Genomic DNA, 26,580 nt, shown 5'->3' with positions numbered 1-26,580 from the left:
GAAATAAATAAAAAATTTGCTTAATATATATACGTGCTTATCTTGCTTCTTATTCTTATTTTAAGGACACAGCTAAGGAATATGTTGCCTGATAAGTAAAGTTCAGGGCGAAATAGTGTTTGCACAGGAAGCGGATGTTGTTACGTTTTCATCAAAGTGTCATCCGGTTCCTAAGACCGATAGCCTTTCGGCCAAACACAAATATACTTTATTAATTATATAACCTGAAGGACAGAAAAGCTAGTCTAGTACGTCTGATGTTCAACCATGGAGACAGCTGATTTCGACTTGTTTCGTGTTCCTGGTTTGCCTGTTGTTACTAACCGGACAAGTTAGCATAGTTAGCTAATTAAACCCTGACAAGTGCTTGTCTAACTAGCTGACGAAATAGATCTGTCAGGAGAAGGAAATGATGAACTATTTTCAAACAAAGGCTTAGAAAGTGACATCGGCGGGTGGTACGTACAGAAGCTTCAATTAAGTAGTTATTTTATTTTTTATTTCTTTTTAAAACGAGCTGTTTAATGTAAGTAGAGAAAATTGTCAAGACTTAACTTAGCTAAAGGTAAACAGGTGTGACACGCTACAGGACGTGGAACAGTTTGCACTTTAATACCTTGTACATTTTTTGCCAGATGTGAGGCTCCTTGAAGTAACAACATTCCTTTCAAACTATTTGGTTGCACTTTTAGCTGTGTTGGAATACAAATGATGTTTATAAGACACACAAATAATGTTTATAAGTCAAATTTTGACACTTTCTTGTCTCAGTGGAACACAGATTGTGTGTTTGGTAACAAACTTAACAAAGCCTAGATCATCAGCTTGTACCTGGTCAAAGCCATAACAGTGATTTAAAATGATCTCACTGGTATAGATTATAGGAAAAGTGTCCGTTCATGTTGCTTGGCTGTTTTGCAAGTCTGAGCTGTTTTGTTGGGGTAGTAATGGGTAAATATATATGCAGTGACAGACTGGAAGCTGAGGTGTAGTTGTGTGCACATTGCTGCGATCTTTCCCCAAAACCACAATGCCGCCAGTCTTTTACTTATTATTGCTGTTTGGAGCTTTATGTGGCCTTGGACAAGCCATGTCCCGGGAGGAGAAGAACAGGTTGAGGTAAATTTAAAAAAAAAAAAAAAAAAAAATCTCAACATATTAATGTGAGAAAAGTTTTTTTTTTTTAGTTTTTTTTTTAACCCTGGATATCTAATGCTGTTTCTGTACTTTCATCAAAGGAACCAAGTGGTTGAGATGTTTGACCATGCCTATCAGAATTATATGGTAAGTACTCCATTTTTTACTAACCTATGTTTCAGGTTTACAGAGTTGTTTTTTTCTTAAATTGTATTTGTTTCATGAAATTAGAGCTACTTATCCTTGTACAGCAGGGATTTAGAAATACATTGATAGATATAAATACCACACATTGATTCAATGACGAGTGATCCAGTAGCATTGATCCAAATGGAAAATATTAAACGGTGAATGATTATTGAACTGGTGTAATATTGTTGTGCTTAAACAATGTGTGTGGGATTATGTGTCAAAGTGTGTTTGTGTGCCTCTAGGACCATGCATATCCGGCAGACGAGCTGATGCCTCTCACATGTAGAGGAAGAGTGCGTGGACTGGAACCCAGTCGAGGGGATGTTGATGATGCTCTTGGAAAGTAAGTGGTGCATTGCATCGCTGTTTTTTTTTTTTTGACATCTAGCATATTGAAATTACATTGTTGACAATTATCGCACAGGAGGAAGCTGTGTGTTTACATGTGTCAGTGAGCCGAGTGCTGAATTTAAGATACTGCAATATCTCTATATAATGAAAAGGATTGTTGAAAAACATCTTTGTTCAGAGCCAGTTGATCTTGCTTTCAAGTTTTTATTTATTTATTTATCTATCTATCTATCTATCTATCTATCTATCTATCTATCTATCTATCTATCTATGTTCAAGGTAGCTTAATCATATTATAAAATATTATGATATACCTTAGATGGAGTGGCGACCTGCCCAGGTTGTACCCCGCCTTTCGCTCTAAGACTGCCAGGATAGGCACCAGCTACCCTGTGACCCTTAATAAGACAATAAGACTAAGCAGTTCGGACAATGAATGAATCAATATGATATGATATGATATGATATAATATAGGGCTGCATGGTGGCACAGTGGTTAGCACTGTTGCCTCACAGCAAGAAGGTCACTGGTTCGATCCTTTTACTGTTTGGTCAGTGGCCTTTCTGTGTGGAGTTTGCATGTTCTCCCCTTGTATGCGTGGGTTCTCTCTGGGTACTCTGGCTTCCTCCCACCATCCCAAGACATGCACTTTAGGTTAATTGGTTACTCTAAATTGCCCTTAGGAGTGAGTGTGAGCACGAGTGGTTGTTCGTCTCTGTGTGGCCCTGCGATGGACTGGCGAGCTGTCCAGGGTGTACCCTGCCTGTCGCCCAAAGACAGCTGGGATAGGCTCCAGCTTCCCCGCGACCCTGAATTGGATTAAGCGGTTCAGAAAATGAATGAATGAATGAATAATATAATATAATAGTCAAGAGTATTAATCCTTGGTGGTCTGGATTTAGAATTATTTTAAAAATAAGTGTCGTTCTTAAACTATGTGTAATGGATTATGTGTCAAAGTGATCAGATCACAGGCTGACTTCTGTGAGGTTCAGGAGTGTGTGTGGCCTCCAAGTGCCTGAAGGCACTCCCTACAGCGTAAGTTGTAAGTTTTATGTTTTAGGTTGTTGGTAAGTCACACCTGTGTTTTGACCCAAAGTTAACTGGTTGTGACGTGAATTGCAGGATTGTCGCTTAAAAACAGCCGTAATGCAATCTGTACTTATTTACAATAATCTAGATAAAAGCATGAATTATTTAGTCTAAATCTTGTTTGGACATGAGACTCATTGCCGATGTGACATCGGAGTCAGACCTGTTTGGATGACTGATTTCTATCTTTGGTTTTCATCTGTACAATTCTTTAATCTACCTAAACTTTGACTTTTATTCATTTTGACAAATATAAATGATCAGTGTGAATATACATTTAACAATGTCTATTTCTTTGTGCCAGGTTTTCTCTGACACTCATAGACACCCTTGACACTTTGGTGGTAAGTATGGTTTCTATTTGCTCTTCATATTTGCTTTTGTCTCTGTAACAGTGAAGATAAAATTATGTAAATGTCATATACGTGCTGAATGGCAGGGTTATTCATCTTGGTACCACGAGGGCCACAGTCCTGCAGGTTCTCAGTGTTGCTCTTCTCCAACACACCTGACTGAAACAATGAATACTTTAGCAGATTTTTATAGGTTGTGAGAACCATTTAAGTGAATACATTAAAAACCTGCAGGCCTTTGTGAAACTGAGCTGAATAGCCCAGTGGTGTGTAGAAACACATTCATACAGTAAAAGCCAAAAAGTGCTTTAATTAAATGAGAACCTACATTATTCAGCCTCCTCTTTGCTGTTTCTGCCTGACAGCTTTTAAATAAGACGACAGAGTTTGAGGCTGCAGTGAGGAGAGTCCTGGCAGATGTACGGCTGGACAATGACATTGTGGTGTCAGTGTTTGAAACCAACATTCGAGTCCTTGGGTGAGACTGGGCCGGACTGGTAACATCTAGTTATTATGAAGAAAAAAACAACTCTAGTAGTTTTTCATACAAACATTATGTGAAAGGAAAGCTTCTTTACTGACAAATGGACAAAAGACAGAAGAAGTCAGTGAATTATATTGAACTTAATTTTGTTTTGGGTGTTTTCAGAGGTTTGCTGGGGGGCCACTCCATGGCTGTGATGCTGAAGGATGGAGGGCAACATATGCAGTGGTACCAGGATGAACTTCTTCACATGGCCAAAGACATCGGACTCCGACTTCTACCGGCCTTTAACACCAGCAGCGGCCTGCCGTATCCCAGGGTGAGACAGACACACTGGAAGTTATGTGCACTGTAAAATAAAGTTTTGCAATTCAGCTGTCTAAAGCCAAAAAAATGTAGATTTTCCTAATTTTATACTTAAATTTGCAAACGTTTTTAGCACCATTTGGTGGTGCTAAAAATATGCTGCCAAATGGCTGCCATTGGTTGGCAGCATATTTTTATATACAGATTTCCTATTAAAGTTTTAGGAAATATCTGAAATGCAGTAAATATATACTTTGCATTTAAAGCTATTACCGTGATTATTGGACCATAAATCCTCCCCCAGCTGTTGAAACAGTTGATTAGTTGGATGAATAACTGAGGAAATTAGTAATTTATATGGCAATCAAACTTTTATTATGTCAGGATTAAACTTTTTTTGACATGACAAAATTTTTATCTAGATTTTCTGATGGAATTATTTCAGATTATGAGCAAATATTTCCATTGTCTGCTTCACTGCTCTCCTCACAGCCTTTACATGCTGGTGTTTTCATGGCTGACTTGTTTTCTTACAAACTCACTTGTAAATCTAATGTGACTATCTAAATACATATATTTAATGTTTTATTAATTTATTTTTTATTTCTTTGTTTAAGGTAAACTTGAAATATGGTGTCAGGGGTCCTGAGACTCGAACGGGCACAGAAACAGACACCTGTACGGCATGTGCAGGAACCATCATCCTGGAGTTTGCTGCGTTAAGTCGCTTCACTGGGGACCCTGTGTTTGAGGTATCTTTTAATCCGATCCTGTATTGTAAATATAGCCTACATTAAGTAAAGTGAGTAAGTAACTAATTATTTGGGACACAACTACTTTATTGAACTAAACCAAACGAAACTAATTGTAGTAACCACATAAAAAGAGCAAAGAATTTCTGAATATGTCAGCATATTAGCAATCATATTAGAAATCCTCTAAAAAACAACAACAAAAAGGAATAATGATAGGAAAAACTAAAAACTGTCAGTAGGCTGACAAGGATATATTGTAAGAGACCCCTTCTTTCTTTTAGTTTATAGCCAATTTTCCTCATTTATCCATATTTTCTGTGTAGGAATAAAAATTTCCATGTTTTTCAAACAACTCTTAAAATACGCAGGTGATGGATTCTTCTGTTCTATCAAGACTTATGTATATGTCACTACCATATTGAGTTTCATATTAGCTAGAAAACACATTGATATTTGTACAGGCAGAACCAACCTGCCACACCCTACAACAACTCCGGTTCCTTTTGGATCACATTGCAGATATTTGCTTTGTGAAACCACCCTGTTATGTGATGAGAGGTAAATACTGCATCTGCCAAGTAACAAATGTTCACGCTGGCATCTCATTCTTTTCTTTTTATAACTGAACCTGTCACACTGCTTATATCACAGGTACGGTAGGTAGGTATAGTATTCTAATAAATCTGAAGAAAAATTCTGCAGCAACATTGGCAAGAGTTAGGGTTATGTGTTAACCCTATGTTCTATTGGACATGGTTAGGGTGTGTGTCCAAATAGAAGAATTACGCTGACCTACTGCTACCATACTCAGTATGTGGTTAACTAGGTTGAAAACTGATAATCTTTTGCAACTTCAATGCAGCTTTTTCTACGACCCACTCCGATCAACACAGACGTAAGATGAAATATTGCAAATTTCAGATAGTTTTGTGAAAGGAAATATTTAACGAATAAGTCTCAAGTCAAACAATGATCTTACTGGGTTTTATTATGAAGCTGATAAGTTGTTTGGAATTGTATATGACAGAAAGCAGTTTAGTATTTCTGGCTTGAAGTATCTTCAGTCTGTCGCATTTCTAACACAATAAATGAAGACCTCGGCATTCACACAAATGGTTATCATCATTTATCAGTAGTTACGTAATCAGCTAAGCATTCTTCTTCTATCTATTACTCACTGGCCTTAATTATTATCCTGAGCCAAACTGAGACAACCTTGCAATGAGGATCATAATTGAGTATGCGTTGTATTTACATAGTAGAAAGTATCATCATTCACATCATATCTAAGTAAAAATCATATGAACTGAAAATGAAATCACCCTCAATATGTTCAAATAATCAATCCACCAGCAACTTATTTGTCTGTGCATGGATTATTAATAAAAGATATGAAAAAGTTATTTTTAAAAATACTTTTTATGCATTTTATGCTGCAGGGTTAAGCTTTGTAATACTTAACTGGGACCTTCACAGTGTAAAGATTGTAATTTCCTCACCTGTAACAGACTTAATGAGCGAGTTTGTGTTGCTTGCGTTGTGGCTATTACATCTGTGAAATCTGACTTGATGAGTGTCAGCGTTATATCTATTTTTTTTCACAAAATTATTTTGATTTTCAACTAAAAAGCTTGTCAGGGGTTCACACTCCAACAGCTTTCCCTTTGTCGCCTAATAAACACTGCTCCAGCTGACTGCTTATCTTAGCAATAATGAGATATTAGTCTGGTAATGCTTCTCCTCTAGGTGGCACAGTGGTGCTATGGTTAGCAGTTAGTAACAATCATCTAACAATAAGTAGTGGTGTACTGAACCTGCTGACTAACTGGGACCTTTCTGTGTGGAGTTGGCCCAATTTAACCATGATGAATTTGACCGGTCTCAAAGCATAGGGGATGAATGGATGGATGGTATTTTCTCCATGCTGGTGTAACCCATGATTAAAAATGGGTAAAGATGAAGAACAAATAGAAATCCAGTAGCTAATTTTAATTAAAATTAAGTTGATATGACATCATGCAAATATTTATTTGTGCGTATTTCATACTTCAATCTTGATTACAAATAAACAAATGAATGTCTTCATTTGTTTCTGTAAGCTTTCATAACTAACTTGTGCCAGATATCTCTTTCTGTTTGTAATAGACCTGTGATGGAGATGAAACTATTTTTTTTCTGATTAGTTTAATTAAGAATAAACATCAGGTAAAAATTGCAAATTAATACAGATATTTAGCTCATTTCTTTCTGGAGTCTCTGGCATCTGACAGCACATAAAAATATATATATAAACTATTTACACATTCTAGATACTGGTGAATGAAACATTCCAGTTGAAAATCTGTACTCATTACTGACTGGAATGAGTTCAGTACAAAATAACATAAGAATAAACTGAAATAACAGAGAAAACTCCGCCCTATATCCTACATGCAGGCTGCGTCTGATTGGTTAACTGCTAGGAGTAGTTATACTGACCAGTGAAGGTGGGTGTGGCTTTCTTCTCATGAACACTCACAACCTAGAGAAGATGACCAATCACTGAGTCCCTCCCCCAGGACGCCATGAAACTTTCAGAGTTGAAAAAACTCTCTAAAACTAATTATTTGTTATTTCAGTCGCCATGCCAGAGTGCTGGAAAACTCAAGCATGCATTTAGGTGATTAAAAAACGATGCCACTCATGTCTGATGAGTATTCAACACTATATCACTGTAGAAAGCTCAGAAAACTAGAAATAGCATAATAGAGCCCCTTTAAGACGATTGCAAATGATGGTCAGGTGTGTGTGTGTGTGTGGGTGTGGGTGTGGGGCAGGCATCCACATGCCTGTACGCCCTCCCTACAATGTCTGGGCATGCTCTTGTTAAGATAACAAATGTTCTCTTAAGTGATCTCCCAGACTTGAATCAGGACACTAGTCTACCCTGGACAGTCTGATGGGGTGTGCTGGCGAGACATGGTGCTCCAGTGACTTGACTGGATTCAGGTCTGGTGAATGGGCAGTCCAGTCCATAGAATCATTGTTTTAATCATCCAGGAACTGCTGAGACACTCGAGCCACATGAGGGCGAGCATCGTAATGCAACAGGAGAAACCCAGTTCCCACTGCACCAGCATTTGATCTGGCACATGGAGGCCCATGCATCCCTCCAAGGAAATGTCTCCGCAGACCATCTCTGAACCACTGCCAAGCTGATCATGCTGAAGAATGTTTTAGGAAGCAGAATGTTCTCCACCTTGTCTCCTGACTCACACATCTGTCATATGTGCTCAGTGTGAACCTGCTTTCATCCATGAAGAGCACAGGATGCCAGAGGCGAATCTGCCAATCCTGGTGTTCTCTGGCAAATGCAAGTCTGTCTGCATGGTGTTGGGCTGTGAAAACAGGTCCAGCTTATAGACATCAGGCCTCATGGAGCCTCTGTCTGACAGTCTGAGCAGAAACATGCACATTAATTGCCTGCTTGAGGTAATTTAGTAGGTGCACTGGCAGTACTCATCTCGGTTCTCTTTCCACAAAAGAGCAGATAACAGTTCTGCTGCTCGGCTGTTGTCCTCCTCCAGCTTCCTCTACATCTCCTGGCATACTGGTCTGTTTCCTGGTATCGCCTCTATGCTCTCCGCATAATGCTCAAAGATACAGCAAATCTTCGTGCCTCAGCTTGCATTGATGTGTCATCCTGGATGAGATGCACAATTTGAGCAATTTGTGTAGTTTGCAGGCATGACTCATGCTACCTGTAGTGGTGAAAGCACTGGTCAAATGCAAACATGACCAAAAATCAGACAAAAGATGAAGCCAGGGAAATGGAAACCTACTTGCAGGACCGTTTCTTTTATAGCAGTTGTCTTGCTAGTTGCCTTTCATCTCTACTTGTTGTTTCTTCCATGTGTACAAATGCAGATGAAATTGATTTACAATCAGTCTTACTGGACAGATTAATTTGCCAGAAATGTCATAGACTTTGAGTCACACCATAATGATTATATGTTCCTTTTTTTTTTTTTTCCCAACGGTGTAAAAAAAAAAAAAATCTAAAGCATTTAAATAGAGAAAAACTCATAAAAGCTAAAGCAAAAAAGGGTAATATTAAATGTAAAGAACTTTAACAGAAGCATGAGGGCATACAGAAATAGGTAAAGATGAGCTGATTTTAGGTAGAATATGATGCAGTTTTTTCTAAGCTAAAATTAGCTGTGTTCACTGGTGTCCTGTCCAGGGTGTATCCTGCCTCTCGCCCATGATTACTGGGATCTGCTCCAGCTTCCGCCAACCCTGAATTGGTCTAAGCCATTAAGAAAATGGATGGATGGAACTAATTGTGGTTGTAGTTATATTTCCCTTAAAGTTCAAATTTCATCACAGCCAACATTAGATGTGCTACATTGTGATGGTTAAAGCTACTGTGCTGTTAATTATGCTTACTATGAGAGCATAACTCATGCGATAGTCAAACAACATGCACTTTATAGGACCCTGGCACCGGAGTCATCCTCCATTATTAACTTTCTTTCTGTGGCCTGCCTTTGTGGAAAAATGCTATATAATGAAGTTTAAATAAGGACATCTGATTGACTTCTTAACCAAGCTGTCTCCAGGGTTAAGAACAAAAGAGAAAGGTTGGGTATTTCTGCTCGAGTCTGAAACGAGTGGTTAGAATCCTGGCAGCAGGAAACTGCTGAGCAAGCACAGAGTCAATACTGTAATCATTTAAGCAGAGAAGAGCAACAGCAGATTGATTTTTACTTTTTTTTTTTTTAAAATCAATAATGCATCTGTCTTCACACTCACACAGGACCATGCCCGGAGAGCCCTGGACTTTCTGTGGGAGAAGAGGCAGAGAAACAGCAATCTGGTGGGAACCACCATCAACATTCACTCAGGAGAGTGGGTCAGAAGAGGTGAGCGAAGAAGAGGAGGGTTTGGTTGGGACTGAGTCACGGGGATCAACGGGGAAAGGACATCAGATTAGTGGCTGGTAAATGGGAGAAGTTTGAAGTGCGTTGGTTCAGTCAGAGAGTAGAGGAGTACAGACAGAACACTGTTTGTCTCCGCTGGTTTCTATTGTTCTATAAGGCAATGGATTATGGATTACAGATTATTTTGTTTGTTTCCAGATAGTGGAGTTGGAGCTGGAATTGACTCGTACTATGAATACCTGCTGAAGGCCTACGTCCTCTTGGGAGATGACCTGTTTCTGCAACGGTTCAATATTGTAAGGACACACACTTCAGACTCATACACACAGTTCCAGTGTAATTAGATGCCTCTTTGTGTGCATGATGACATTTATCACAACAACATGCTGCAGTTGTTAACGCAGATTAAAATACTGTTGGATTTATAAACTTTCATGAAGTTTTTATAAAAGAAGCTGAGTTTTACCATTCTTTTCCGAGCTAAATACTTTTTAAGGCCTTGCAGGATTATTTCTTTATATGCTTACTGTGATGCTTATTATAATATAATAAGTTTATTTATATTTATTAACTGTTTGTTTTTTTTCTTTTGCTTCTCACTGTCAGAATGAGAAAAATATAATTTGTAATGTTTTTGTTTAAATCTAATAGGATGTGAATGTTTTTTTCAATTCAAGTCATCTCAGATTTCTGATGTTAATCTCTTTATGAATAATGTACTTTTATTGATTATTTCTTACTTTGCCATAAATATTTAATGATATAAAAATACTGTTAAGGCTTGATGTCAAGTTTTCAGAACATTATGTCTTCTGGCTCATATGTGCAATTTCAAACACCATGTATGTACTTTTTTTTTTTTTTTTTTTGTATTCCACCCTCACCTTGAGTTAGTTACACGCTCATTATGTCAACTGTTTATGTCCCATTTAGCACTATGCATCTATAATGAAATACATCAGCCAGCCTCCTTTGCTGCTGGATGTCCACATCCACAAACCTCTGCTTCCTGCTCGCACCTGGATGGATTCTCTCCTGGCTTTCTTTCCTGGTCTGCAGGTCTGATTGGATCATTTAATCAGCCAGATTTGCTGCTTTGATGAAATCTTTGACCATTTATTTCACTTCTTACATATTGTTTCTGCTTCAGGTGTTGAAAGGAGATATCCGCCCTGCAATTGAGACTCATGAGATGTTGTACCAAGTTACAAAAAAGCACAACTTTCTCCCAGAGGTACTCTGCCTTTCTGTGTGTGACTTAAAAGTGTGAAAACTTTGGCTTTCATTGCAGCTTCAAGTACAAACTCTGTCACTTGGCTGTAGAATCAGATTACCACATAAGGCTTGTGTTTCCAGACAAAACTTTTTTTTGGAAATAAGCAAGCTTGTAATTCATGTGACACGGTTGCACGCAAATTTCCGTGGTTGGGTTTCATTGCAACTTGGGATGGGTGTGTTCACCCCTTTGTCCTTCCCTTCTGTCCTCAGGCCTTCACTACTGATTTCAGGGTACACTGGGCTCAACATCCCCTGAGGCCCGAGTTTGCAGAGAGCACCTATTTCCTTTATAAGGTAATTTACTGAGACGCAGACATAAATCATATAGTCTTGATTCACAGACACAACAGAGGGACAAAAGTTTGTATCTTACATTGCTTTTTAGCAGTTTTAACTTTCCCCCATCGTCTTCCATCAGCTTGTAAGAAAAACATTTCAACTGCAGTCAAGCAGCTTACAAAATGCTAAACACTGGTTGCTTATTATCTGATCAAAACAACATAAATCTTTGAAGTATTTTTGAAATACTCGACGTATCTGTACTGTCCTTTCCTTTGTTGCTCATAATCACCTCATTGCACTCTTCTTTCTCCAGGCCACAGGAGACCCTTACTACCTGGAGGCAGGTCGCACCATTATGGAGAACCTCAATCGCTTTGCTCGTGTCCCCTGCGGCTTTGCTGCCATGAAGGACGTCCGCACAGGGAGCCACGAGGACCGGTCAGTGTACAGTGATTGATTGAACAATGATGGTAGATGTACACGGATTAAACTGGAAAAAAATGCCCATAATGATTAATTACAGAAAGAAGTTGAATAAAATTTGACTCCATGTTTTGACATGTCTTCTTTTCTGTCAGAATGGACTCTTTCTTCCTTGCTGAGATGTTTAAATATCTCTTCCTGCTGTTCGCTGAGGCGGACGAACTTCCATTTGATGTGGAAGACTACGTCTTCACGACTGAGGCACACCTGCTGCCTCTGTCTCTTTCCACGGTCCCGCTCTCCTCATCCTCTTCCTTAAACAAAACAGTAATATGTTTGACTCATTATAACTCATATATTTCAATTGATCAAAGTGTTTATGTGGATTCCTTGTAACAACCTAATCTGTCCTTCTGTTATAGACAGAGGACGAGCTGGATGACTCCAACTTTGACTGGACGTGTCCGAACACTCGCCTGCTTTTTCCTGACCCTGCCTTCCCTCGTAACCTGAGAGAACCAATCCGTAGCGCCGTTGACAAGAGTTGTCCGCGTCCTGCTCCTTACAGGTGTGTAAACCTCCATGTTCAACCTGGTCATCAGTCTTGTTTAGTCTGTTTTCTTTAACAGCTGTTAACATTATAACTTATTATTTTCCATCGAGCTTCATTTAAAATCTAAGGTTTAAATGTGCTATAGAGGGACAGACAGGATATTTAACGTTTAAGATTCACCATCTCTTTCCTCTCAGGGAACCCGGTATGGGTCATCCTCCTCTGAGAGCTCAGGATTTTATGGCAAACAACCCTGAACATCTGGAGCTGCTCAGGCGGATGGGAGTCAGTCTCATCCACCTAAAAGACGGCAGAGTGCAGCTGGTCCAGCATGCTACACAGGTGAGCTCTGCAACAAGAACACAGCAAGTAGCAGACTGAATAAAAATACATGCATAGCTGAAGTCTTTTTTTTTTTTTTAACAGTTTGTTCATCCTGGTAAATTGGCAGATAGAGTGTTTATTTCTGGTTTTCTTCCATCTCTATAAAATGCTTTCTCCTCTCCCATTCTGTCACACCTACATCTAGGCGGTGAGCGCGGTAGCAGCAGAGGATGGGGTGCGTTTCATGCAGGAGATGATGGAGCTGTCCAGCCAACAGCAGAAAGAGCAGCTGCCTCCCAGAGCCATTCAGATCGTCTCACATCCATTCTTTGGCAGGGTTGTGCTGACTGCAGGTCCAGCACAGTTTGGCACAGACCTGTCCAAAAGTTCCACTGGGGTGAGTCTGTTTTAGCTTTGCCAAAAAGATATAAATGAATCCTCAAATCTCCTCCTGTGTTGTTTTCCTAAGAGAGAAACTGTCCTTTTCCATGTATTTTTGATCAGAAACTCTCCAGGAATAATGTGTTGTTTTTTTTGTTACTGGAACTGAAGAAAATAGAACAGTTTTTCTGAAAGCTCCTGAAGCAAACATGTTGAATCAAACTGCAATGCTGTGTGTCGTTACAAACGCTAATTCTGCCTTTTTCCTCCCACACACAGGTCCGAGGCTTTGTGACTGTGGCTGAACCTTACGGCGGCTGCAGTGAGATCACCAATGCTGAGTACGTCCAGGGCCACATCGCTCTGCTCCAGAGGGGTCAGTGTATGTTTGCAGAGAAAGCCCGGCACATCCAGAAGGCTGGCGCCATCGGTGGCATAGTCATCGGTCAGTGCTCACAGCAAGCGACACAACACAGAACATCACTTCTCAGTGACTAGATTATTATTCAATAACTAGATTATATAGAAATGTATTTGTCCAGTAGAGCCTTGCTTACTAAATCATGGCTCAGAACATCTCATATGCATATATGGATGACTTCTTTAGTTAGAGTTACACATTCCCTTTAAATAAACTCTGGACAAATTCCTTTTTCACTTTATTAACAGTGTTCCAGGATGTCCAAAATGTATCTGAGGCAATGATATGAAACAATTCACATTCTGCTTTAGTTCTTCTGACAGTGATGAAGTTGTAGTCTGTTAACTGTTATTTTCTCCTTTCTCCCCTCTGGTCCATCCAGATGATAACGAGGGCAGCAGCAGCGACACGGCTCCTCTTTTTCAGATGGCCGGAGATGGCCGCAGCACAGATGACATCACCTTGCCACTCCTCTTCCTCTTCCACAAGGAGGGCAACATCCTGTTGGAGGCGCTGAAGGAGTACAGGGAGGTGGAGGTGCTGCTGAGCGACAAAGCCAGAGACAGAGGTTTGATGGTTTTCCTTTAGTCCACACCCCATCATGTCAAATGGCCATGAGAGAGCCTCTCTTCACTCCACTCTTCTCTCCTCACAAGATTGATGACGTTTGTTTTCATATCTCTCCACTGGCTCAGTCTCATTATATGCTTGGCTTCATAAAATAAAGATTGGGTGTTGTCGTTACTTGAAGCCACCCACCACCTGTGGTTATAATGGGGTATGATGAAGGTGGACACCCTCATTGACATTTCATCCACATACTTTTCCTATTTTTTTCCTTATTTGCCATATCCCTCTATTCCCTGTAACCATACCTTTCTCTCCTCTCTTTCTTGGTTTCTTTCTTTTTTTTTCCCCCTTTTTCTTTTGTGACCCTGTCCCCTTTGGATGAGCAGCAGCCATATTCAAAGGTAAACCTCTTCCAGGAAGCCTAATTGAAGACAGTAAGTATTCTCTTCTTTTCCCTCCTCCTTTTAATGTTACCCTTCCTTTGTCTTAATCTTTGTACTAATATCTGCATCCTACATCCTTCCTCCTCACTCCTGCTTCTAATTACAAGATTTTGTTTGGATTTTACTTGCAAAGCTTAATATAGTCAGATTATTATTTCATTGATTCCTCCCCTCATAAAAAGCTTTTGGAATAGCAGCGCTTTGTCTTTTGTCAAGGGACAAACTGGGAGTTACAGCACTGGATTGGACCATGTGTGCAACCATGTGTTTACATGGTTTTTGGTTTTAATATATAATGCTAATATATATGCCTAGACAGAAGCTAAGTATCTTCTGCATAACAGCACAGTCAGAGCTGTAAAGGATCCCTCTGCTCTGGATTCTTCTTGCTGCAGCAGACGTTAGACCACAGAACCTTTTGATTAATGGGCAGTTTCTGTAACCTTAAAGCCATCATTACAGCACGGAGACCAGACAGCCAGTACCCATCTGTACATGAATTATGAAAGCCTTGAAGTTACAGGCTTACTGTGGTAATTATAGCAGCCCTGGATGTATTCCCTTGGTTGTGTAATAAAATGTGCAAACTCCTCCCTAAACTCATTTACAGTCTGCAACTACATTTTTAGAAATGGCTCAAATATGCTTTCTCTCCTGCCAGATCTGTGCACAATTCACAGTCCAGTTTTTTTTAATGCCAGAGTCCTTTTGTCAGTTTGTTCTGCAGCGATGTGTTTCCTGTGGGAAACATGACTCACAGTCGGCACCATGCTGTTATAGTTGACAGCCTCTCGATGAAAACCGTTCTCTTTTTTTTTTTTTTTATTATTATACTTGAATGACCAACAAGAGATAAGTGTAGATTACTGGCTGAGAAGGAGGAAAAGAGTGTTTTCCATGTGTGTGTGTCCTTTGTGGTTTTTTTTTTTTTTTTTTACATAAAACTCTTTCGGTCTCACACCCCTGCTTCTTTTTCAGGTGTGGACATGCAAGAAACGGAGGAGGACTGTCAAACTGAGGCGACGACTCCCACTTCATCCGAACCTGTCAGCCAGTCACAGATGAGCACGGTGGAACTTGATGAATCTGCTCCCAAGGATGTGTCTCCTGCACAGGAGGAAGTCAGTCCTGTAGACGAAGACACTAGTCCTGCAGGGGAGGAAGTTAGTCTGCTACAAGAGGAAGTTAGTCCCAAAGAGCTACAGTCTGACGTGGTTCAGACTAAAGAGGAGAGAGACTCTGTGAAGAATAAAGAGCCCAAAGGCAGCACAGACTCAAGCAGTCAGTCAGTGGATGAGCTGCTAGCTGATTGGCAGGAAGACTTGGAGGCATTCAAGCAGATGGAGAAGGACGAGCTCTGACAGTAGTGAGACACTTCACGCTCTGTGACTGTGGGATTACCCCATCTTGGGCAGGGAGCTGGATCTGAGGTGTGTCTCCACATTTCCAGTCTCCATCTGATGAACTCTGGGGAAGCAGTCATGGTCGTTTGTCCTCTTGTCCTTGTGCTCTGTTAAAGGTATCACTTGCAAAGGCAGCCTGCATACTGCATTTCTGGACCACAAGGGAGACATCCTTAGGTAAATGACTGATGAGACAGCGGGGTTATTACCTCACCCTGACATCCAGTCTCTGTCTGATCATAACAACCCTTACTGAATGACTTGGACCAGCCTGGTTGTAACCATGGTTTGCTTTACATCTCATACTGTTTTAATCTCTATGCATTTCTGACTTTAGCGCAATCAATGCTGGTTCAATGATTTCTTTCTCTCTCACTAATCCATTGACCAACTGATTTTATTATAATGTGAAAATTTGTAATGGTAAATTAATGTTTTGATGGTCTTGGATCATATGAGGGTTGTTGGTAAAAAAAAATGTCTTCATTGCTTTTAAGGTGGATGAAGTCAACACCAAACTTAATCAGTCTGGAAGATCATTTGTAAATATGTATTTGTTCAGATATGTTGACTGAAATTATATCGAGATGTTTGCTCAGGTTCTGGCTTCCATCACAGTCTCCAGACCACATCGGGACAGACACACCCTCACTGAGCAAAGGGCTGTGTTGCACATCCACAGGCTGCCACGTGGGGGTGCTGTACGATCTGTTTATTATACTGTGGTCGCTGACTGGCTGGAAGGAGCAGAAACCAGCCAATGAATGAACAGGATGAGAACCAATAAAGATTGGAAGGGGAGTCAGGAAGAAGACTTTCTTAATTATTTTGGTTTATAACATTTGGATGACTTTAGTTTATTTGGACGTTGCGCTTAAAAATGAAACCAGACATCCGGAGGAACACTTGGTAAATTTAAAAAAAAAAAAAAAAAAGTAGTGAATGAAGATGGAAAAGCTGTAAGACTTCAAATTGTAAGTGAACATTAAACGGGTGTTAACTTGTATAAGAAAGGAAAATGTTTGAGTGAAAAGTCAAGATTTTGAAATGGTCTCTTTTCAAACACAGTGGGTGGATACCCACATCAGGGCTCTTGAGTCACCATGTCAGATCTGTTACTGGAACATTCTCAGAAAACGCCATAGTATTACTGTATAGGAACATGTTACTAAGTCACAGCATAGCTTTTGAAGCTGAATTTACTCCTACTTGTTTGAGGTGAAATTGATAACTGCAGAGTAGAGGTGCATTTCTACCTCTAAAGTTATATCAAGCGTTTGGAAAACATATAAGTGAACAGAACGAATAGTAAATAGAACATGCACATTTTAAAGGTATTTGCTAATACATATAGGAGCTTCACAGCTCCAAAATAATACCTTAAGCGACAAATCATGAATACTGTCAGTGGGCAGTAATGGTAGTTGGGTTTACATTTCTTATGTTAAAAACTTTGTGACAAAGCAGCTTGATATAATTAGAAAAACATTTGATCATGTAATAGTTTCACTGGAAATGATGTTTTGATTTAGCAGTTTTTATGTAGATCTTTATAGCAACATTTTTGTCACGACAAAGGGTTTTCTTTATCCTTTGTTTGAATTGATAAATATTTGCAATAAGTGCTGATTTTTATTTTTTACAGGGTCACCACCGCGGGCAAAAACTAACACACTGCTGCAGTTCCCTTTGTTGCAGAATAAAGTAATGGGAATTCGATTTTATCAGCTAAAAATGTTCAATATAAAAATGCTTTGTATTTGCACAAAAAAATGCTATTGTGCTAATTATGCACAAGTTTATTGTGATGTGATCTAAAGAAAGCAACAAGTATTTCCATTATACTCTCACTCTTCTTGTAAGTGGATGCATTTTGTCACTGTTTACAAAAAAAAAAAAAAAAAAAAGAGCATGTGATTGAGCAGCTACGTGGGAAAGTCTGATCCAGCCCTGCAGACTGGATCACTGTCACTGCTGGGCTCAAAATACTTCCAGCAGTTCTGATCCAGCACTGATTGGTGAGCTGCTGGGGCACTCCTCAGCAAGATGGCTGCATTGCTACGCGCAATAGTGGCATCCTGTTGAAATGACGCAAGCCACAGTTTACGTTCAGTCCTCGAGGCTCTGAGCTCTCCAGTCTCCATAGCTCAGATCCCGCCCGGCATACAGCCCGGAAGACCGACCTGGACCTGCTATCCTCCAGTGGACCGAAGGGGAAAGCGGTTCATCTGAGTAAGTACTAGCATGGATCACTTTCCCTGTCGGTTCTTGTAAAGGTGCCGTTTATCTTCGAGGTAGATCCACGTCCCTGCTCGCGTCTTTACTCGCTGTTTTCCTGCGTGACTAACCCGGCGGTCTCCCTCCAGCTTCACGGGGTTCGCATCTGTCGAGGTTTTGTTGTCGGGTGAGGCTCGCTGCGGCCATACCGCAGCTTTTCTTTTTTCTTTTTTTCTTTCTTTCTTTAATTAATTCCTGTTAGAAACGCAAGTGGAGTGGAAAAAGTGAGACGTGTTCGTGTCTGCCGTGGACCGTGTTAGTGTGCTGAGCTGGCTCGGCTTGGACAGCCTTGGCTCAGCGCGTTTCAAATGTTCCACACATCCTGGATGGCTGTGCCACCCTGTCCTGTCTGAGGCCGTTTGTCTCTGGAGAAACGGTCCATTGAGGGAGGACCAAGGCCACAGACCGTTCACCTTTTCTTTCTTTCTTTTTTTTTTTTTTTTTTTTTTTTTTTGAGGAAATCAAAACTATGTTTGTGCACACAGAGACGGTTTGCGCACCCTGTGCCCCACTGCTTTACCTTTCCCCCTGTGGGGAAACAAAGCGCCGAGTGTCTCCCTGGAACGCAGCTGGACCCAGCTGTTGGGAGGTGGTGGTGGGGCTTGAGCCTCCTGGACAGGACAGGACAGGACTGCGTGGGGCTTCCTGCAACTCCTGCTGCTGCTTGCACAGACCATGTCACTACAACTTCTGTGGAGGCTTTTTTTTTTTTTTTTTTTTTGGCATGAAGTCAGAAACTGCTGTCTTTGTTCCTCATTCTGGTTGTTGCATTTATGTGTCCCAGAGGAAAGACTAAAGCTGCTGGATACTGTTAACAAAGTCTCAACAGCCACAATTAGATTTGATGCACTTATTATTAGCAGAATTCCTACTTTAAAAGGTATACTTCTGTTACACACTCCGTATTGCCTCAGAGTTTCCCAAGTCTACCTCACAGCTGCCTTTTTACATGTGCAGTTATGGTCATGAGCTGCTGTAGATTCCAGCATGTGATGAACTTCACCTGACCTACACGTTTATTTGTTGACCGTGCTGCTCTGTGGTGTTCGACTAGGCTGGTGTGGACAGCATGTTGGCTCGCATAGCCTTCTGTCACCAGCAGCTTACATCAGGGTTATATAGGTTAACAGCAATCCTGTGGGTGGATGTTGCAAGCCCCCCTACTTAAAGCTTTATTTATCTATCTGTCCTCATCCATCTGCTTCCATCTGCCTACCTCTCACAGCCTCCCTAACCTGCTTATCACATGCATTTGCTGTGTTTATTGCTCTCATATGGCCTTTTGATCTAGTGGCTTGCAGAAATGACTGAGACACGAATCTCACTCCTCCTCTTTCTCTTTCTCCAAGGCAAGCTGGTCAATTTTATTCCCTTTTCCTTCTTCCTCACCCTCTCAGTCGTCACCATTATGTAGCCTGTGCCCTCTTAACCCTCAGCTGATGACAAGCAGTTTAGATGAGCATCTGGTCCCTGTCAGGGTCGTCATTTGAAACACCTGTAATGTCACTGTGTGAAGAGGTGGAGGGTTTCCATGGTTACCAGGATGTCTTCCCTGTCTGCGGGCGTGGGAGGGAGTTCCCATGGCTGTCTCTTGCATCCACCTTGTGTTTGCTTTGCAGCCTCTGTGCTCGGTGCTGCCAGGTGTCATGAGGTTGTCTGTATTGCGGTGCAGAGAGCGTGAAGCCAGCGCAACACGATCCTTCCAGGTTCTGTTTGTCTGTCAGCTTCTTTGAGAGCACGGCTGGGCGATCGGACTGTCTGCATGACCCCCAACAATAACTGGAGCTTGAGGAGCAAATATTGCAGCGCCAGATGTGAAAAGGTGCACTTGCTTTCTCCTTGCTGGTGTTGTGCATCACTGACGTGAGTGTGAGCCATTTTTTGGCCCTTTTGCAGATTCTGCCTTCGAATGCTCGCTTTTTGATTCAGCAATGATTGGCCGCGAAGTTTGCATGCATGCTGTGTGCGTGTCGGTCACATGATGAGCAGCATCTCTGTGTCCCTGACCGTGTTTACATTTGGGCTCTTGTTCAGAGTCCATTTGGAGTCAGAGACAGAGACTGAATGCAGTAATAGAGCTTTTTTTTTTTTTTTTTTCTTTCTTTTTTCTTCTTTATTCCTAATCTTCATTCATGTTCTACCTCTGAGTTGGCAGATTGCATCTCTTTTCAATCTTAGCTGCGGATAAAACTATGTGATGTGATCATTACTGGCCTATACCTTGATAATAACAACATTGTTGTAAAATCAAATGCTCCAAAAGAAAAAGAGACTTCTCAGCATGTTTAAATACACAACTTTGATTGGAGTTAAGATATCTTCAAAACTGAAAAATGTGGTATAATGTGCTGATGCTTCCTTTTAACAAGCTCCATTTCTCACTGGAATGTTTATACACGGTGTGTATAGAAACACCAGTACAAAGTGTATCACTACTGGTAAAAAAAAAAAAAAAATGATGTGAAGAAAATGAACCAAAGAAGAGGCAAAAAAACACCAAAACAAAAAGAATAACAAGAGCGCACGAAGACAATAAATAAATAAATAAATATTGTGCAGCTCTACCAAAAACCAAACATCATGGTATAGTTGTGAAGATGAACATGGTGTGGATCTTCTTCCTTCTGACAGCCAGCAAGATATTCAAAGTCGTGTTTCAGTGGGAGGTTTATTTTGCGTTTGTATTTACATCTGGCAGGTGGGGCAGGATTCTTCACCCACTGAGGCCAGAAAAGGACATTTCTGACATGAAGTAATTTCACCGACACGCCTCCAGCTTTTGAATGCAAACGTTCTAACCTGTAAAAACTGGTAAACACCCCTTACCGGTTGTATGACTGCTCCCAGGTGGAGAAAGTCCAAGAGCATAAATCAAGAGATAATGTTTGGACAGTTTTAAAAGCTGCCGTGAAGCTGCGATATGGACGTGGTTATTAAGCACATCTCATAGGCAGAAACTATATGCTGTATTTGAGTAATGGCAGTATGATAACTAAATTCATGACAGGAAGAGTTGTGTATGGATTTTTGTGGGAGGTGATTTCCTTCTTTGCCGATGTGTGGCTTATGATGGATCACTGCATCCACGGTGAGCCACGTCTAATATTAAATTCTTTCTTTCATCATCCTTGTCTCCATACATCGCTTCTCTTTTCCCGTGTACAAACTGCATGCTACGTGTTATTAGGACAACGCGTTGAATGAAAGGTTTTGTTGCTCTACAGGGAAGAGCAGCGATTTGCATGTGAAAAGAATAACACAGTGCATATCACAGCAGCCGTGTTCAGATGTGAGACACAGGCTGATCTGCAGCTTCTTAAGCGAGGAGCTAGAACGGGGAAACACTTGGTGTGTTTTTCCTTCGCACACATCATCTGAAATGGCTTTGCCAGTCATCCTGCAGCATGCTTCTCAGATGCACATAAACTGATATTTATTTTCTTCAGTTGTGTTAATCACTCATGAATATTAATGTGGGCATCCTCTTATTTTACAGCTTGTGGGCTGGTTTGTTTGCAATTCAGATGGATCTGGGTGAGAAAACGTAAACAGGTTTGACCTTGCCTTTCTGCTGTCTTAAAGCAGTCCCACGCTGTCGACCATGCAGCTGTTTCTTAGTAAACATGATAAGCATGCGCACCCACGCTAAGAGTAATTGTATATGTAAAGACGATATAAAGATGGCTGCTTGGCTGAAAGTTGACTTTTAATGACTCTCCTCAGGCTTTATATTATTAATCTTACCAATTTGACATCACTGTAGCAATTCCTGCTCATCACTCCACTCAGTTGCCTTGTACTCTGACCTTCTTCTTCTTTTTTTTTTTTTTTTTTTTTTTACCTCTGTTAACATTAGAATCAGCAGAACAAAATACTATCTGAAGGAATAAAACAGCCGTGACTACGAGCCCTTCGCGCTTTTGGAGAATCTGTCTCGCTCTCGAGAATTCAGTGGTGCAAATGCCAGCCATTAATAGGCCTCAAAGGACATATTTTATCCTCTACTCTTGCCTGCATTAGATGGAACAATCCATTTTTGTATGTTTTGGTTCTACCTGCACCAAAATGTAGCCCATTACAGCTCAGATTTCTATTTGGCTGCTATACTGGTCCCTGGGGTTAAGCTGCTAATGGTATTCTAGAAAGGTCCCCTTTCACCACTTTCTGCTTTCACTTTTGTGACAAAAATCTGTCTGTTTTAGTGTTTTTAGCTGGTTTTTAACCTACAGTTGTGTAAGGTTTTGGTAATGGCCATGGCGATTGCACAACTGCAGCTCTACTGGTTTTATAGACATGAATGTGTGCATCAGCTTGTCTCAAACCTGCTGAGTTTCTTTAGCAGAACATTATTTAGTTACATGCAGCGTGCCTCTTACTGTTAGCCACAAGGCCAGGCTGAGGTCTCATTTGAAAGAACAGAGGCGCTCCTGTTCAAGATCCGTCTCCTCCTCCTTCCCTTTGTTTTAACATTAACCATACCCCCCCCGACAGCTTATCATCTCATTACAACAGTGGAAAAGAAGAAAGAGACACTCAACAGCAGACAACAGGGAGAGAGTGTGGACGAGGAGACTGAGCGCACCACTCGAAGGAAACCTTTACTGTCCATCGGCCATGTGTGTGTTGGCGTGGCTGCCCTGGCTTGTCAGGCTGATGAAGTGGTTAAACTGGAATAAGAGGGGAGGTGAAGCATTTGCTGCCTTGCTTAAGTAAATATTATGTTATATTTGTCCAGGACTTGTACTGAAACGCTTTTCTGTCAAAGAGATGCAGAACGACATGAGGCAGCCACATCAGAAAGCAGCCTAGATTCCATATATGCCGTTGTAGCCCTGTAGTCCTGCGCCGTTTGAAACCGATTTTTCTGTAGTTTTGTTTTTCAAAGCTAATAATATATTTGCTTTAATATGATACGTATGCACGGTCAGTTTGAAGTGTCGTTTGTGCGTGTCCTTGCTAACCGAAGCTATGTGTTCAGAAGCAGCAGTATATGCGTAACCAGCAGGGGCCAGTTTGACCAGACGTGAGATCAGAGGGCCAACGGTGGTCAAAATCACAGAAAGTTTATGGCAAAACATGCCATGCTTGGTTTAGGGGCCTGACAGTATAAACCGAAGGCGAACCTCCTCTATTTTCCCCGTTTGTGTAGTTTTGCCAAAGTCCTACAAATTTAACTCTTATCTGTTCTGACTCCAAGGTGCCCCCAAGTTGAATCTTAGGATAGTAAACGAGCAAATATGGCTTCCATTAAATCCATTAAATGCATCCGACAGCCAAATAAGTTCCATACAATGAGAGATTAGTTTGAGTCAGGTGTGTTGGAGCAGGGATACATGGAAGGAACCTGCAGGATTGTGGTCCTCGAGGACCGGAGCTGAACACACCTGGTTAAAACTCACAATATACCTTGTTTCCTGTGTGAACACAAGTTTTTTAACCAAGTATGTCCTCGGCCCAAGCTGTGTCTACAGTGCAGTATACAGTAGATTTAGTCGACCTCAGTGTTGGACTGATGCAGCATTTTTAGTTAAGCATTAATCGTTGAAAAGACGCATGTGGTAACTTCTCATGACCTGTACTTTGTAGCCGCCTCTGGTGGCTTCTGTAATTGTAATGACAATGAAGGGGGAAAAAGCGTTAGGGGGAAACGTTAGCTTTAACGTTGTGGATTTCAGGCTTACTGGTGTGCAATTTTCACCACCGATAGTCAGAGCACATAGTTTACAAAAACTCCACAAAGTTCTCACAATTCATGGTTTTGCTTTGCATCAAATAAAAACTGGGTCCGAATAGCTGGCCCGCAGATTCTCCCAGGTGTTGACATTTTTGTCCCGGTAGTTGACGAGAGTGCATCTGAGCTAACTGTATTGTCTTCCTGGTAAACCGCGTGTCTGCTCCTTCCTCTTGACCACATGTGGAAATAAAGTCTGATTGGATCTTCTCTGGGCTGTGACGACATGCTTTTGTCCCGATTCGATTCTGATTTTTTTGGTTGCTGATTTGATTTAAATTGTGATTCTCACAATTCTTCGATATTGCTGATTTTCGTAGATTAAAAACAAAACAAAAAAAAAAAGCACAATTTCTTTTTGCTCATTATTTTTCTTGATTTCAATTAGGAAACACAACACAGACCATCATTCTGCTGCTTCATGCCCAAGAAGACAAGTAAAAAGATCAATAAAAATGACCAAAATTTTATCACAGGTTATTTTTATTGATTGAAAAATAAATCCTTTTTTTTTTTTAAATAAAAAATGTTTTTTTAAATTGTGAAGCAAGAAATCCCAATATTCGAATTTTCGATTAGATTTTCCCACTTTAACCTTTCCCCAACTTGTCTTGCTAGTCTTTCAACGCAACTAGAAAAAAGTCATTAAGTCGTAGAGTGAGGCAGTTTTTCCATCTACAAGGACCAAGTACATTGATTCCACCAAGTATTACAGTATGTTAAAATATATTCTACATCACAGCATGAAAAGATTAAATCGATTGTAAAGAACTAAAAATGTACACCAGTTGTATTTTTTTTTTTGGATTACATAGATTCTTTTTCTAAAAACAACACATTCACACATCATGTTACTTTTACTATCGGAGCCCTGATATCACCTTCAAAATTGTAATACTTTAAACTTGTAAGTCAATGGATAGTTTCTGCCTGGATTTCATTAGAGGACATCAGATCCCCCAAAACTGCTGTTTTGTAGATCTTCCTCCTCATGTTCTCAGTAAGAGTTAGGCCAGGGTGATGATAGTGACCACACCAGAAGTTTTTCTCCCTTTTATACCCATAGCAGCCAAAGATTGAGTTGAAAGCTTTGCATTTATCTTGTGTGGTTTCGTTGTAAGGTGTAGTTCTTCCTTATCTACCATGGCAGGAAGCGGTCTGCTAGAAACGGCTTGTTTTACTGGTTATTGTGACACTCTGACTGCCCAAAGAAGCTTAGCTTCTCACTTCCCATATTCCAACCCAAAGCATCACTTCACCACACTGCTGACGTCACAGCCTTATTGGGACATAGTGGCCATCCTCCATCCATCTGAACCACCAGTAGGATGATCTTTCTCAAGTTTTTGTGTTTTTATTCCTTTCATTGCATTATTTCCCACTTTCCATTTGTGTTTAGAATCCTTCTTTTCCCTTATACTGTGGCTTGTTTAATAATGTGGAACAACCTCTGCAAGTAGTTTTCCTTTTAATTCGGCTCACCTGGGGAACTAATTATCAAACTTTTCTGGGATTGAAAATCTAAATGTACCATAACTTAGACGACCGTGTCTTGTGATCTTTTAGCAGTTCCCTGCTCAATATACCAATAAACACACCGTCCCAGTCCCAATTCCTCTCGGGCTCATCCTCTGATTTGCATTTTGATAAGTGTTCCTTTTTCTTCTCCCACTTGCCCCCAAAAAACCTCTGAAATAATGCAGATGACCTCTATAACTGTACTCCTGTATGGAGAGGTCTTACCTTTTAGTATCATGGATGTTTCAGGCCATCGCCAACCTCACACACAACAGGATGTCGGTAGTCTGTTACATCTCTGAAATCCTTCTGTCGCTTTAATATTCCAGTTGATTCAGGCATTAGCACCTTTCATATCAGGTCAAGTTGCATTAAAGGCTAACATTTCAGCTGGCTTGTTGTGTAATATATTAAAATGAAAGTCAAGGGAGTGTTACATGACAGATTAATTATGTTGCAGAGGTCCATCTCAACACACCGCTGACGACTAAAGACAAACACAATTAAGCTTTTAAACCCTGCAGTTTTTCTTCTGTTTTGATTCTTTGCTCACCTCTGCAAAACTGTTTTTATTTCTTTTGGAAAGTCAAATTAATTGAATAAATTAAATCATGGAACTGCTTCATATGTCTGATTCAGTGTTCGTGTGATGTTTCATGCATTTTTCAGCTTTAACACTAGCATAAAAATCTAATATTCACACCAAACATGATATAAATATTGCATCAGGATAAAGTTTACGACTTTCCTCATTCACCTTGCACACAATTTCTTTTGCTTCTTTTTTTTCTTGACAATTCTGTAGATTTGGCAAAACTCTACGGAGTTGCTGTTTTCTGTGAATGCTAGCATAGCATAATGCACTGACCCGCTCAGTGCACTTCAGTTTATTATAGAGGAGTGCAGAGAGTAAGGCTCAGCACTCAGTTTTGCAGCATGATGAGGCAGAGAATTAATCTGTGCTCTGTCACAGGTCGGCTCTCTGAGAGACCTGCCCTGGAGTTACCAATCTCCCTAACAGCTGAAGTCCTCCCTTCTCCATCACAGTGAGGCTCTACTCTTAAAGGACCCTTGCGGAAAATGACAACAACAACAAAAATCCCAAACATTTTCAACAATTTTCACAGGAACCTCCATTTATGACTCCTCTCTGGTTTACTTCTGCTCAGCCTGTTTTTCAGGCTCGGTGGTTGCTCACTCTGCCTCTGGCACAACTCTGTGTTTGAGAAACCTTTACGCTGCACACTGCTCTGTCTGTGAGCACAGAGCATGTTTATGCAAGCGTGTACACATACATCTCCCTCCTTGGTCCTTTTTAGAGTTCCTCCTTTGACAAACTGGCTTGTAAAAGTGCCTTATTCACAGAAATGAGAACCATGTCAC

General features: G+C 40.6%; 2 protein-coding genes across 3 annotated transcripts in view; both read left to right on the top strand.

Moving 5' to 3' along the window:
- The first annotated feature begins 202 nt into the window (after positions 1 to 202).
- On the top strand, positions 203 to 16,464 carry edem3 (ER degradation enhancer, mannosidase alpha-like 3). Of its 2 annotated transcripts, XM_079245433.1 has the most exons (21): positions 203 to 1,119; positions 1,239 to 1,284; positions 1,572 to 1,672; positions 3,078 to 3,117; positions 3,492 to 3,604; positions 3,776 to 3,929; positions 4,534 to 4,668; positions 9,470 to 9,575; positions 9,792 to 9,889; positions 10,527 to 10,652; positions 10,744 to 10,827; positions 11,082 to 11,165; positions 11,467 to 11,591; positions 11,732 to 11,903; positions 11,999 to 12,144; positions 12,327 to 12,471; positions 12,659 to 12,850; positions 13,114 to 13,279; positions 13,638 to 13,823; positions 14,212 to 14,259; positions 15,247 to 16,464. In XM_079245433.1, exons 1-21 carry the CDS (start codon positions 1,031 to 1,033, stop codon positions 15,627 to 15,629), a joined length of 2,739 nt encoding a protein of 912 aa, XP_079101559.1. In that variant the 5' UTR covers positions 203 to 1,030; the 3' UTR covers positions 15,630 to 16,464. The 2 variants fall into 2 exon arrangements, with proteins under 2 accessions (XP_079101559.1, XP_079101560.1); XM_079245434.1 differs by lacking the exon at positions 14,212 to 14,259.
- A 1,302-nt stretch (positions 16,465 to 17,766) lies between these two features.
- LOC306758985 (uncharacterized protein C1orf21 homolog) overlaps positions 17,767 to 26,580 on the top strand; it is a 31,333-nt gene continuing 22,519 nt past the window's right edge. Inside the window, exon 1 of the mRNA XM_079244454.1 lies at positions 17,767 to 17,903. The gene's annotated coding sequence lies outside the window, so the exon portion shown is untranslated. The remainder of the gene's footprint in view (positions 17,904 to 26,580) is intronic.

Source organism: Telmatherina bonti, assembly GCF_933228915.1.
Source record: "Telmatherina bonti genome assembly, chromosome: 8".
Classification (NCBI taxonomy): Eukaryota; Metazoa; Chordata; class Actinopteri; order Atheriniformes; family Telmatherinidae; genus Telmatherina; species Telmatherina bonti.
Note: the sequence above shows the minus strand (reverse complement) of the source record. Positions and strands in the feature narration are given on the sequence as shown.

What these genes read in the sequence shown, in the direction of transcription:
- edem3 (XM_079245433.1), top strand. Translation starts at nt 1,031, where the DNA reads ATGCCGCCAGTCTTTTACTTATTATTGCTGTTTGGAGCTTTATGTGGC. An exon ending in CTTTCTTTCCTGGTCTGCAG is followed by an intron (nt 10,653 to 10,743) that starts GTCTGATTGGAT and finishes TTTCTGCTTCAG; the next exon opens with GTGTTGAAAGGAGATATCCG. An exon ending in TGGTCCAGCATGCTACACAG is followed by an intron (nt 12,472 to 12,658) that starts GTGAGCTCTGCA and finishes ACCTACATCTAG; the next exon opens with GCGGTGAGCGCGGTAGCAGC.